The sequence below is a fragment of the Chiloscyllium plagiosum genome, chromosome 3 (assembly GCF_004010195.1).
Source record: "Chiloscyllium plagiosum isolate BGI_BamShark_2017 chromosome 3, ASM401019v2, whole genome shotgun sequence".
NCBI classification, from domain to species: Eukaryota; Metazoa; Chordata; class Chondrichthyes; order Orectolobiformes; family Hemiscylliidae; genus Chiloscyllium; species Chiloscyllium plagiosum.
Window position 1 is genome coordinate 42,552,849 of NC_057712.1, and position 13,806 is coordinate 42,566,654.

A 13,806-nucleotide genomic window follows, 5' to 3' on the forward strand; every position below is an offset into this window, starting at 1 on the left:
TGGCCCTGACACCCATTGATTCCAACTTTGCTAGGCTTCTTGACTCCACACTTGCTCAAATGCAGGCTTGATGTCAAAGACTATCACTCTCACCTTCCCTCTGGAATTCAGCTCTTTTGTTCATGTTTGAACCAAGGCTGTAATGAGGTCAGGAGCTGAGTGGCCCTGGCAGAACCCAAACTGGGCATCACTGAGCAGATTGTTGCTAAGCAGGTGCTGCTTGATAGCACTGCTGATGGCACCTTCCTTCACGTCACTCACCAAGAATAGACTGCCTGCAATAATTGGCTCGGTTAGACTTGGCCTGTTTTTCATGTACGGGACATACCTGGGCAATCTTCTACATTGTCAGGTAGATGCCAGTTTTAACAGTTTAAATCTTGCAAGAGATCTGCACTTTTAAATTAGAAGAATAAAGTAATTGTTGAAAGTTAATATAAATATAAACAATGTTAATGTATTAGCGATTTTTGAGAAGATTTGTAGCTCAGGTTGATGGTAAGTATCTAAGTTAGCTCGCTGAGCTGGAAGGTTTGTTTTCAGATATTTCGTCACCATGACTTGGTAACATCATCAGCGTCTTCGCTTTAGGGGAGACTCTCACTGATGGTGTTACCTCGTCATGTGACAAAACATCTGAAAACAAACCTTCCAGCTCACTGAGCTAACTTACATATTTAATGCGAATGTACTTTGTACACAATGTTAGTTGAAGAACATTGCACATAATCTAGAAAAGCAATCCACATTCAGGATTTCTACAAGTCTCTTAAAAAAAATGAAGTGGCTCAGAAAGAAATGCTTATTTGGTAACTTCCACAAGTTTACTTTGTGGTTTATTTGATAAAATACAGAAAGGCCATCAGAAAAGGTCTCCGTAGGGCTCATTTGACAAAATCTACTGTTTATTACAACATGTAATCAGTTATTGAAGCAGCTAATTGCTTTTTTAACCACCATCTGAGAAATGAAGCAACATAAACAAACACTTTTTTACATTGTGACTGGTTAGGATTTGAAATGTACTGCCTGATAGGGTAGTGGATACAGATTCAATAGCAATCTTCAAAAGTGCACTGGATACTTTTGAAGCAAAAATGTTGCAGGGACAAAGAACAAAGAAAACCTACAGCCCAGGAACAGGCCCTTCAGCCCTCCAAGTCTGAGCCGATCCAAATGTACTGTTTAAACCTGTCGATCAATTCCTAAGCATTTGTATCCCTCTGCTCCCCACCTACTCATACATCTGTCAAGACACATCTTAAATTAATCTACCATGCCTGCCTCTACCACCTCTGCTGGCGACGCATTACAAACACCCACCACCCTCTGTGTGAAGTATCTTGCCGCATGTATCCCTTTTAAACTTTCCACCTCTCACCTTGAAAGCATGACCTCTCGTTACTGAATCCTTCACCCTGGGAAAAAGCTTGTCTCTATCCATCCTGTCTATACCCTTCATGATTTTGTAAACCTCAATCAAGCCCCCCCTCAATCTCCTTTTTTCTAGTGAAAATAAATCTAACCTACTCAACCTCTCTTCATAGCTAGCACCTTCCATACCAGGCAACATCCTCATATACCTTCTCTGCAACCTCTCCAAAGTGTCCACACCCTTTTGGTAATGTGGCGACCAGAACTGTACACATTATTCTAAATGCAGCCGAACCAACGTCTTGTACAATTTTAACATGACTTGCCCTTCAGGGTACAATGGACCTGCACTCCCAGATCTCTCTGCCCATCAACTTTTCCCAAGGCTCTTCCGTTCATTGTATAATTCGCTCTAGAATTAGTCTTGCCTAAATGCATCACCTCACATTTGTCTGGATTGAAAGCCCTCTGCCACTTTCCCGCCCAACTCTCCAGTCTATCTATATCCTCCTGTATTCTCTGATAGTCCTTTATGCTTTCTGCTACTCCCCCAATCTTTGTGTCATCTGCAAACTTGCTGATCATACCAACAGTGCCCTCTTCTAGATCATTTATGTATATTACAAACAACACTGGCCCCAATACTGACCCCTGTGGAATATCACTGGTCAACCTTTCTCCATTTTGAGAAACTCCCTTCAACTACTACTCTCTGTCTCCTGTTGCTCAACCAGTCTATCCACCTAGCTAGAACATCGTGCACACCATGTGACTTCATTTTCTCCATTAGTCTACGATGGGGAACCTTATCAAATGCCTTACTAAAGTCCATGTATATGACATCAACAGCCCTTCCTTCACCTATCAACTTGGTCACTTCCTCGAAGAACTCTATTAAGTTGGCAAGGCACGATCTCCCCCGCACAAAACCATGTTGTCTATCATTGATAAGCTCATTCTTTTCTAAATATAAATAGATCCTATCTCTCAGTACCCTCTCCAGCAACTTCCCCACCACCGACATCAGGATCAGTGGTCTGTAGTTACCCGGAATATCCCTACTAACCTTCTTGTACAGGTGGCCAACATGTGCAACCCTCCAGTCCTCCGACACCTCACCTGTACTTAAGGATGCTACAAAGATATCTGTCAAGGCCTCAGCTATTTCCTCTCTCGCCTCCCTCAGCAACCTGGGATAGATCCCACCCGGTCCTGGGGATCTGTCCACCTTAATAACCTCTAGCATACCCAACACAACTTCTCTACTTATGCCAACTTGACAAAATATGTGACAAAAGCAGAGATTAAAACTCACTAGAATGCTCTTCAGTGTAGATTTGAAGGGATGAATGGCCTTCCTCTGTGCTATTGTAATTTATGATTCTATAATGCCTCTTTCATTTTCAAAAGTCTGATTTTCATTGAAGTAGTTATCAGCAATTGTATTCCTTTGTCAAAATAAAATCCTCAGTTCAATTTTATTCCATTTGAGAGAATACAGGCTTAAGAGGAATTTACTGGTTGTCATTTCATTCATTACAAGTCTTAAAACATTTACCTCTTCCAGTCTATCAAGTGCGTCATTGAGTTTCCGTCGTCTGTCCAGAGCCAACAACCAGACTTGCTGCCACTTACTGACGAGTAGGTTAGCACGTGGATTTTTAGTCTCAATGGTTTGTGTTGCAGGTGAATACAGAGCCCTTGCTGGCAGTCTTTTCCCTATGATAGAGACCACACCAAAGACTGTTAATATAGTTGAACGGAGGGATAATTCAATTTGGATCTGGCTTGCTGCGTAAATATACAAATTTACTTCAGTTCTCCAACATAATCACAGACCCCCATCTCAGAAGATATCAAATTTATCAGACAGGAGTCAAACAAAATTAAACATCAAAAGAGTAGAGCAGCACCAAAACAAACACAACAATTCTACAAAATCACATCTGGCCAAATTGTAAGTTTCCTTTCAAAAGTAATTATTTTTTTAAAAATTTACATGTGATAAAAATGATTGACTGTTGAAGCTCTGAATGGGGATAGAACAAACCAATATTGAACTAATATACTTCTGTAGGGAGCTTTTAACATGAAACAGAAAGAGTCTCTATTGAAAATAAATACAGTTTATATTAGACTTGAAACATTAACTCTAAGCTTCTGTCCAGAAGCTATCAGACTGGCTAAGTTTCTCCAGTCTGTTTTTATTCCAGGTCTCTAGCATTTGCAGTATTTTGCTATTGTATACAGTTCATTTGTGCATTTCATATAATTCTTAAAGCTATCTGGAATGTACAATCCAAGTAATAATAAAGGCTTTATCAACAAAGGGTTCATCTATGCAACATTTGGTGCAACATGGCAGCGGAGTAACAGGGCTGCGCACAAGCACTTGCCCAGAGCAAATCTGGTCCCATCTGCTTTTCTTCTTTGTTTTACTTTTGCCTCTGCTCTTTTCTTTCACTCTATTTTCCTTCTCTTTTGGTATTCTTTTTCTTCTATTCTGTGGGGGGTTTGTTTGGCAGCATCAGTGTGGCAGCGAGGGTGGCTGCATGCCGAGTCGCGGACGTGGCTTCTCCTGGCAATATGAGACTACGGCAGTGAGGATGTTCAGGGTGGACCACAGAGGCACCAAAGCTCCTCCCGTGATCTGGGATGGCGATGCAGGCGGCCTCTTCAAGATGGCGCCAATCAAGGTGACATCTACAGCCGAAGCGGGACTCTTGGCCTGGCAGTGGAACCAAGGACACAGCAGAACACACTACAGCGTAGTGCAGGCCTTCAGCCCTCGATGTAGCACCAACTTGTGAAACCAGTTTGAAGTCCATCCAACCTACACTATTCCATTTTCATCCATAAGTTTATCCAATGAACATTTAAATGTCATTAAAATTGGCGAGTCTACAACTGTTGCAGGCACGGCATTCCAAACCATTACTACTCTGAGTAAAGAAACTACCTCTGACATCTGTCCTATATCTATCATCCCTCAATTTAAAGCTATGTCTCCTCGTGCTAGGCATCACCATCCGAGGAAACAAGCTCTCTCTGTTCACCTTATCTAATCATCTTGTATGTCTCGATTAAATCACCTCTCAACCTTCTTCTCTGTAACAAAAATAGCCTCAAGTCCCTCAGCCTTTCCTCATAAGACCTTCCCTCTATACCAGGCAACATCCTGGTAAATCTCCTCTGAATCCTTTCCAATGCTTCGACATCCTTCCTATAATGTGGTGACCAGAATTTTATGCAATATTCCAAGTGAGGCCGCACCAGTTTTGTAACTGCAACATGGTTCCAAAACTCAATCCCTCTACCAATAAATGCTAATGCAGCATAGGCCTTCTTAACAACCCGACCAACCTGGATGGCAACTTTCAGGATCTATGTACACCTATGTACCGAGTTCTCTCTGCTCACTACACTACCAAGAACCTTACCACTAGCCCAGTACTCTATTCCTGTTGCTCCATCCAAAGTGAATCACCTCACACTTTGCTGCATTAAACTCTATTTGCCACCTCTCAGCCCAGCTCTGCAGCTCAGCTATGTCCCTCTGTAACCTGCAACATCCTTCAGCATTATTCACAACTCCGCCGACTTTAGTGCCATCCGCAAATTTACTAACCCATCATTCTACATCCTCTTCCAAGACAAACAGCAGTGGTTCCAAAACAGATCCTTGCAGTACACCACGAGTAACTGAACTCCAGGATGAATATTTCCCATCAACCACCACCCTCTGTCTTCCTTCAACCAGCCAATTTCTGATCAAAAGCGCTAAATCACCCTCAATCCCATGCCTTCGTATTTCCTGCAATAGACTACTGTGGAGAACCTTATCAAATGTTTTACTGAAATCCATATACACCACATCAACCGCTTTACCCTCATCCACCTGTTTATTCATCTTCTCAAAAAACTCAGTAAGGTTTGTGAGGCACAACCTAGCCTTCACAAAACCAAGTTTACTATCCCCAATCAAATTATTCCTTTCTAGAATATCATAAATCCTACCTCTTATAATCCTTTCCAATACTTTACCCATAACCGAAGTAAGGCTCACTGGTCTATAATTACCAGGATTGTCTCTACTCCCCTTCTTGAACAAGGGGACAACATTTGCTATCCTCCAGTCTTCTGGCACTATTCCTTTGGACAATTAAGACATACAGATCAAAGCCAGATGTTCTGCAATCACCTCCCTACCTTCCGAGAGAATCCTAGGATAAATGCCATCCAGCCCAGGAGACTTCCCTATTTTCACACTTTACAGAATTGCTAACACCTCCTATGAACCTCAATCCGGTCTAATAGCCTGTATCTCAGTATTCTTAACCTCCTATCTCCTTGGACTCCACGTACAACTTCCCACTACTGTCCCTGACTGGCCCTAATCTTACTTTTATTCCTGAAATACCCGTAGAAAGCTTTAAGGTTTTCCCTGAATCTAACTGCCAAAGACTACTTTTGTCCCCTTTTGACTCTTCTTTGCTCTCTCTTTAGGTCCTTCCTAGCTAACTTGTAACTCTCAAGCACCCTAACTGAGCCTTTACGTCTCATCCTAACCTAAGCCGCCATCTTCCTGTTGACAAGAGCTTAACTTCTTTAGTGACCACAGCTCTCTTCTCAAACACTTCCTCCCTGCCTGACAGGTACATACTTATCAAGAACAATCAGTAGCTGTTCCTTGAATAAGCTCCACATTTCAATCGTGCCCATCCCATGCAACTTCCTTCCCCATCCTATGCATCCTAAATCTTGCCTAATTGCATCATAATTGCTTTTCCCCAGCTATAACTCTTGCCCTTTGGCATATACCTATCCCTTTCCATCACTGAAGTAAATGTAGCCTAATTGTGGTCACGATCACCAAAGTGCTCACCTCCCTCCAAATCTAACATTCGGCCTGGTTCATTACCCAAATCCAATAATGACCTCTTGTTGGACTACCTACATACTGTGTCAGGAAACCCTCCTGCACACATTGGACAAAAAATGACCCATCTAAAGTACTCAAAATATAGCATTTCCAGTCAATACTTGGAAAGTTAAAGTCCCCCATAACAACTACCCTGTTACTTTCATTCCTATCCAGAATCATCTTTGCGATCCTTTCCTCTCCATCTCTTGAACTATTCAGAGGCCTATAGAAAACTCCCAACAGGGTGACCTCTCCTTTCCTGTTTGTAACTTCAGCCCATACAACCTCAGTAGATGAGTCCTCATCAAACGTCTTTACTGCCACAGTAATACTGTCCTTGACTAAGAATGCCATCCCCCCACCCTTTTACCACCTTCTTTGTTCTTACTGAAACATCTAAACCCCAGAACCTGCAACAAACATTCCTGTCCCTGTTCTATCAATGTCTCCAAAATGGTCACAACATCGAAGTCCCAGATACCAGCCCATGCTGCAGGTTCACCCGCCTTGTTATGGATGCTCCTGGCATTGAAGTAGACACGCTTCAAACCACCGTCTTGCCTGCTGGTACACTCTTGCAACCGTGAAACCTTATTAATGACCTCACTACTCTCAACCTTCTGTACACCGGAGCTACAATTCAGGTTCCCATCCCCCTGCTGAATTAGTTTAAATCTTCCTGAAGAGCATTACCAAATTTCTCCCCCAGGATATTGGGAGACCATTCCGTTTGTCGAGGTCCCACCTACCCTAGAATGAGCCCCAATTATCCAGGTATCCGAATCTCTCTCTCCTGCACCATCCCTGTAGCCACGTGTTCAACTCCTCTCTCTCCGTATTCCTCTCCTCATCAGCACGTGGCTCGGGTAACAAACCAGAGATAACAACTCTGTTTGTCCTAGCTCTAAGCTTCCACCCTCGCTCCCTGAATTTCTGCCTTACATCCCCATCCCTTTTCCTACCTATGTCATTGATGTCTATGTGGACCACGACTTGGGGCTGCTCCCCCTTCCCCTTAAGGACCTTGAAAACACGATCTGAGACATCACAAACCCTGGCACCTCGGAGGCAATACACCAACTGCGAGTCTCTCTCTCCCACAGAATCCCCTCTCTGTCCCCCTAACTACGGAGTTCCTAATGACTAATGCTTTGCTCCTCTCCCCCCTACCCTTCTGAACAACAGGGACAGACTCTGTGCCAGAGATCTGTACCCCATGGCTTATCCTGGAAGTCATCGCACTCAACAGTATCCAAAACGGTACACTTGTTATTGAAGGGAACAACCACAGGTATCCCTGCACTGTCTGCCTGTTCCGTTTCCATCCCCTGACTATAACCAATCTACTCGGAGAAAGTGAGGACTACAGATGCTGGAGATCAGAGTTGAGAGTGTGGTGCTGGAAAAGCACAGCAGGTCAGGCAACATCTGAGGAGCAGGAGAATCGTCATTTTGGGATGATCAGGAATAAGGCTTGTGGGCCATTGGGCTGAGACATAAATGGAAGGGAGGTGAGAATGCAATAGGTAGATGAAAGTGGGGATGAAGGTGATAGGTTGGAGAGGAGGGTGGAGCAGATAGCTAAGAAAGGTGATGGACAGGTCAAGAGGGCTGTGCCGAGTTGGAGGCTGGGAATGGGATCAGTAACCCATCTACCTTTTTGCCTGTACCAGAGGTGTGACTACCTCCCTATAACTCCTTTCAATTACGCCCCAGCCTCCCGAATGATCCGAAGTTCATCCAGCTCCAGTTCTCAAACACAGTTTTCCAAGGAGCTGGATTTGGGTGCGCTTCCCGCAGATGAAGTTGGGGACACACAAGTGGTGACCCTTACCTCTCACATTCTACAGGAGGAGCATTCAACTGCCCTAACATCCATTCCTACTGTTCTGAATTCCCAAAGAGACTATTAAAAAAAAAACAGTAACCTTACCAATCCGGTACACAGAACCTTTTTTTTGATTAGGGGAGTAGGTTGGGTGGGAGACACTGCCTAAGTAGTGCTTCTGTGTAAAACAAAACTTGCCTCTCACATCTTCATTACACTTATCCCTTTTTATATTGACATTTCTACACTGGGAAAAAGACTCCAATTATCGATTCTAACTATACTTCTCATAATTTTATAAACTTCTGTCAGGTCGCCCCTCAACCTTCAAGTGAAAACAAACCAAGTTTGCCCAATCTCTCCTCATAGCTAATACCTCCCAAACAGGCAAAATCCTGGTAAACTGTTTCTGTACCGTCTTCAAAGTCTCCACATTCTTTTAGTAGTTTGGCAACCAGAACTGCACACAATATTCCAAATGTGGCCTCACTGCAGTGTTATATGGCTGCAACATGACTTACCGATTTTTATACCCTATACCCCGACTGATAAAGACAAACATGCCAAATGCCTTCTTGACCACCTTATCCATTTATGTGGCCACTTTCAGGGAAATGTGGACCTGTATGCTTAGATCCTGATGAAAGTTGATGAGACTTCGGGGTTCTGCCATTTACTGTTTACTTCCCTCCTGCATTAGATCTCCCAAAATGTATCACATTTGTCCTGATTAAACTCCACCTGCCATTTCTGCACCCAAGTCTCCAACCTATCCATATCCTGCTGTAGTCTCTGGCAATCCTCCTCATTGTCGAAGGAGCTTTGGTGAGTTGCTGCAGACAGTACACACTATTGCCACAGTGTGCGCAATGGTGGAATAAGTGAACATTTAATATGAAGAAAGGTTGAACAGGTTAAGTCTATTCCATTGGAGGTCAGTTAGTTCAGTTGGTTGATTGGCAGGTTTGTAATGCAGAGAAATGCCAACAATATGGATTCAAATCTCACACTTGCTGAGGTTACCATATAGGACTCTTCTTTTCACCCTAACCTTTTCCTGAGGTGTGATGACGCTTAGGTTAAACCACCATTAGTTGTCTCTTTCTAACGAAGGAGTAGCCCTATGGTCTATTAAGACTATGGTGGCTTCAACTTATTATATCCACTGAAGTTTAGGACAAGAAGTGATCTTGCTGAAACATAAGCAATCTTAAGGGGAATGGCCAAGCTATCAGGAGGATGCTTCCTTTGGAGGGTAAAGTAAAACCAAGAGTCATGGTTTACGGATACAAACGAATGTTGTATGGCAAGGAGGATTTTATTTTTTCTCTCAAAGAGATGTTAAGTGCATGGAATCCTTTTCTCCAAAAAATAGTAGAGGCTAGTCTTTAAGTTTATGTAAATCTGAGTTGGATAGATATTTGATAGTCAAGGGAATCAAGGATTATGGGGTTCAGAAAGTAGAGTTGAATCAACAACCAGATTAACTGTGATCTTATTACTGCAAACCGTGAATCATTCTCGATGCTGAGAGCCTGCCTAAGAAAGAGCAATGTTGGAGCAGGCTTGAAGGGTCAAATAACCTACTTCTATTACTATGACAGAACAGGTATTAATCAAGTGGCAGTTTTATCCTGGATAACAACACTCCTCCAGACAAGTACAGAATATTCCTTCACATTCCTGATTTGTAGATGGAGAAAGGACTTTCTGGCAACAGGGGATGAGTTACTCACTGCAGAATTCTCAGCTCTAACCAGCTGCTGTAGCCACAGTATTTATATGGCTGGTCCAGTTCAGTTTCTGGTCAAACCCCAGGATGTTGACGGTGGGAGATTCAGCAATGGTAAAGTCATTGAACATCAAGGCACAGTGGTTGGATTCTTTTATCTTGGAACTGAGCATTGCCTGGCACCAATGTTACTTGCCGCTTGTCACCCAAGCCTGGATGTTGTCCAGATTTTGCTTCTTATGGACATGGATGGCTTCAATATCTGAGCAGTTATGACTGGTGCTGAGAATTGTGCAATTATCAGCCCCTTCTGACCTTATGATGAAAGGAAGGTCATTGAGGAAATAATGATGATGCCAGGGCAGTTACTTTCGCCTTGAGTTCAACTTTTTTTGTCAATGATTGGAACAAGGCTGAAATGAGTTTAGCAGCAGAATGACCTTGGTGAAACCCAAATGCACATCAGTAAGCAGGCTATTGCAGAGAAAGAATTGTTTGATATCAATAGACAGTAGGTGCAAGAGTAGGCCATTCTAGCCCTTCGAGCCAGAACCACCATTCATTATGATCATGGCTGATCATCCACAATCAATATCCTGTTCCTGCCTTATCCCCATAACCCTTGATCCACAATCTTTAAGAGCTCTATCCATCTCCTTCTTGAAAGTATCCAGAGACTTGGCCTCCACTACCTTCTGGGGCACAGCATTCCATATATCCACCACTCTCTGGGTGAATAAGTTTCTTCTCAACTCTGTTCTAAATGGCCTACCCCTTATTTTTAAATTGTGTCCTCGGATTCTGGATCACCCATCAATGGAAAGATGCTTCCTGCTCTAGAATGTCCAATCATTTAATAATCTTGTACATCTCAATCAGATCCCCTCTCATCCTTCAAAAAATCAAGTGTATACAAGCCCAGTCGCTCCAATCTTTCAATGTATGATAGTCCCACCATTCTGTGAATTGACCTCGTGTACCTACGCTGCACTTCCTCAATAGCCAGAATGCCCTTCCGCAAACTTGGAGACCAAAACTGCACACAATACTCCAGCTGTGGTCTCACCAGGGCCCTGTACAACTGCAGAAGGACCTCTTTGATCCTGTACTCCATTCCTCTTGTTATGAAGGCCAGCATGCCATTAGCTTTCTTCACTACCTGCTGTACCTGCATGCTTGCTTTCATTGACTGAAGTACAAGAACACCTAGATCTCGTTGTACTGCCCCTTTACCTAACTTGACTCCATTTAGATAGTAATCTGCCTTCCTGTTCTTACCACCAAAGTGGATAACCACACATTTATCTACATTAAACTGCATCTGTCATGCATCCATCCACTCACTTAGCTTATCCAAGTCACCCTGTATTCTCATAACATCCTCCTCACGTTTTATCCTGCCACCCAGCTTTGTGTTATCAGCAATTTTTCTAATATTACTTTTAATATCTTCTTCTAATTCGTTCATGTATATTGTAAACAGCTGCAGTCCCAGCACCGAACGTTGTGGTACTCCACTGGTCACCACCTGCCATTCCAAAAGGGACCCGTTTATCACTAATCTTTGCTTCCTGTCAGCCAGCCAATTTTCAATCCAAGTCAGTATTTTGATCCCAATACCATATACCCTAATTTTGCTGACTAATCTCCTTTGTGGGACTTTATCAAACGCTTTCTGAAAGTCCAGGTGCACTACATCCACTGGCTCTCCCTTGTCCATCTTCATAGTTACATCCTCAAAAAATTACAGAGGATTAGTCAAGCATGATTTCCCCTTCGTAAATCCATGTTGACTCTAACCTATTCTGTTACTGTTATCCAAATGAGTCGTAATTTCATCTTTTATAGTTGACTCCAGCATCTTTCCCACCACTGACTTCAAGCTAATCTGTCTGTAATTCCCTGTTTCCCTCTCCCTCCTTTCTTGAAAAGTGGGACAACATTAGTCACCCTCCAATTTGTAGGAACTGATCCAGAATCGATAGAACATTGGAAAATGTACCAATGCGTCCATGATTTCTAAAGCCACCTCCTTAAGTACCCTGGGATGCAGACCATCAGGTCCTGGGGACTTAGCTTTCAGACCTAACAATCTATCCAACACCATTTCCTGCCTAATATAAATTCTCTTCAGTTCATCCATTACCCTAGGTCCTTCAGTCACTATTACATTTGGGAGATTACGTGTGTCTTCCCCAGTCAAGACAGAACCAAAGTACCTATTCAACTCTTCTGCCATTTCCTTGCTCCCCAAAATAAATTCAGCCATTTCTGTCTTCAAGGACCCAAATGTAGTCTTAACCATTTTTTTTCTTTTCACATACCTAAAAAATTTTTAGTATCCTCCTTTATATTTTTGGCCAATTTACCTACGTATCTCACTTTTTCTCCGCATATTGCCTTTTAAGTTATCCTCTGTTGCTCTTTAAACGTTTCCCAGTCCTACAGCTTCCCGCTCATCTTTCCTATGTTATACTTCTTCTCTTTAATCTTTATACAGTCCTTAACTTCCCTCGTCAGCCACGGCCACTCCTGTCTCCCCTTATGATCTTTCTTCCTCTTTGGAATGAGCTGATCCTGCACCTTCTGCATTATATCCAGAAATACCTGCCATTGTTGTTCCACTGCCATCCCTGCTAGGGTACTGAAACTTTGAACTGTGGCCAGGTTCTCCCTCATAGCTCCATAGTTCCCTTTGTTCAACTGCAATACTGACACTTCCGATTCTCCCTTCTCCCTCTCAAATTGCAAATTAAAACTTATCATATTATGGTCACTACCTCCTAATGGCTCCTTTACTTCGAGGTCCCTGATCAAATCTGTCCTTTCAATAGCACAACAGATCCAGAACTGCCATCTCCTTGGTAAGCTCCAGTACAAGCTGTTCTAAGAATCCATCGCGGAGGCACTCCACAAACTCCCTTTCTTCGAATCCAGTACCATCCTGATTCTCCCAGTCTACCTGCACGTTTAAATCCCCCATAACAACTATAGTAATACCTTTGCAACAGGCCAATTTCAACTCCTTATTCAACTTGCACCCTTGCACTTGCAGACTACTGTTTGGGGGCCTGTAGATAACTCCCATTAGGGTCTTTCTACCCTTAGAATTTTTCAGCTCTATCCATACTGACTCTACATCTCCTGATTCTATGTCCCCCCTCGCAAGGGACTGAACATCATTCCTCACCAACAGGACCACCCCACTCCCTCTGTCTGTCAGTCTGTCCTTTCGATAGCACATTTAGCCTTGAATATTCTTTTCCCAGGCCCTGTCCACTTGAAGCCATGTCTCAATTATCCCCACATCATCGTGCCAATTCCCAACTGAGCCTCAAGCTCATCCACCTGATTTCTTATGTTTAGTGCATTCATATATAATATTTTTAATTTGTTACTCCTCTCACCCTTCCTATCAATCCCTATTTCACTTGATCATACTGTATGATCCCTCCTTGGGTTTTCTGCTCCGTTGATTCTGTTGTCTTTCTTAATTTCTCTTATTCTCACTTTCCCTTTAACTTCCTTCTTAAATTTTCAGTTTGCCCCCTCTTATAACTGATTATGACAGCTCCCATCACTATGCTAATGATCGAGAGTAGAAAGATGGAATGGTAACTGGGCCGGATGGATTTGTCCTGCTTTTTGTGGACAGAGCATACCTGAGCAATTTTCCACATTGCTGGGGAGGTATGTTATAGCTATACTGGAATAGCTTGGCTAGGGATACAATTGCCTTTGGAGCTGAGGTCATCAGTCCTACCACTAGAATGCTGACATGGTCCATAGACTTTGCTGCATCCAATGCCTTTAGCCATTCCTTGATGTCACATGGAGTGAATCTATTTGTCTGAAGATTGGCATCTGTGATGCTCAGAATTTCAGAAGGAGGCTGAGATGCATTTACACTTTGCACTCCTGGCTGTAGATAGTTGTAAATACTTCAGC

General features: G+C 42.9%; 1 protein-coding gene across 6 annotated transcripts in view; it reads right to left on the reverse strand.

Annotated features, from left to right (window-relative positions):
* Window positions 1-13,806, reverse strand: part of dst (dystonin) — a 642,458-nt gene that overhangs the window by 32,559 nt on the left and 596,093 nt on the right. For all 6 annotated transcript variants that reach the window (XM_043681258.1, XM_043681269.1, XM_043681284.1 and 3 more), the window contains one exon: window positions 2,933-3,093. In XM_043681258.1, coding sequence (XP_043537193.1) covers window positions 2,933-3,093 — 161 coding nt within the window. The remainder of the gene's footprint in view (window positions 1-2,932; window positions 3,094-13,806) is intronic.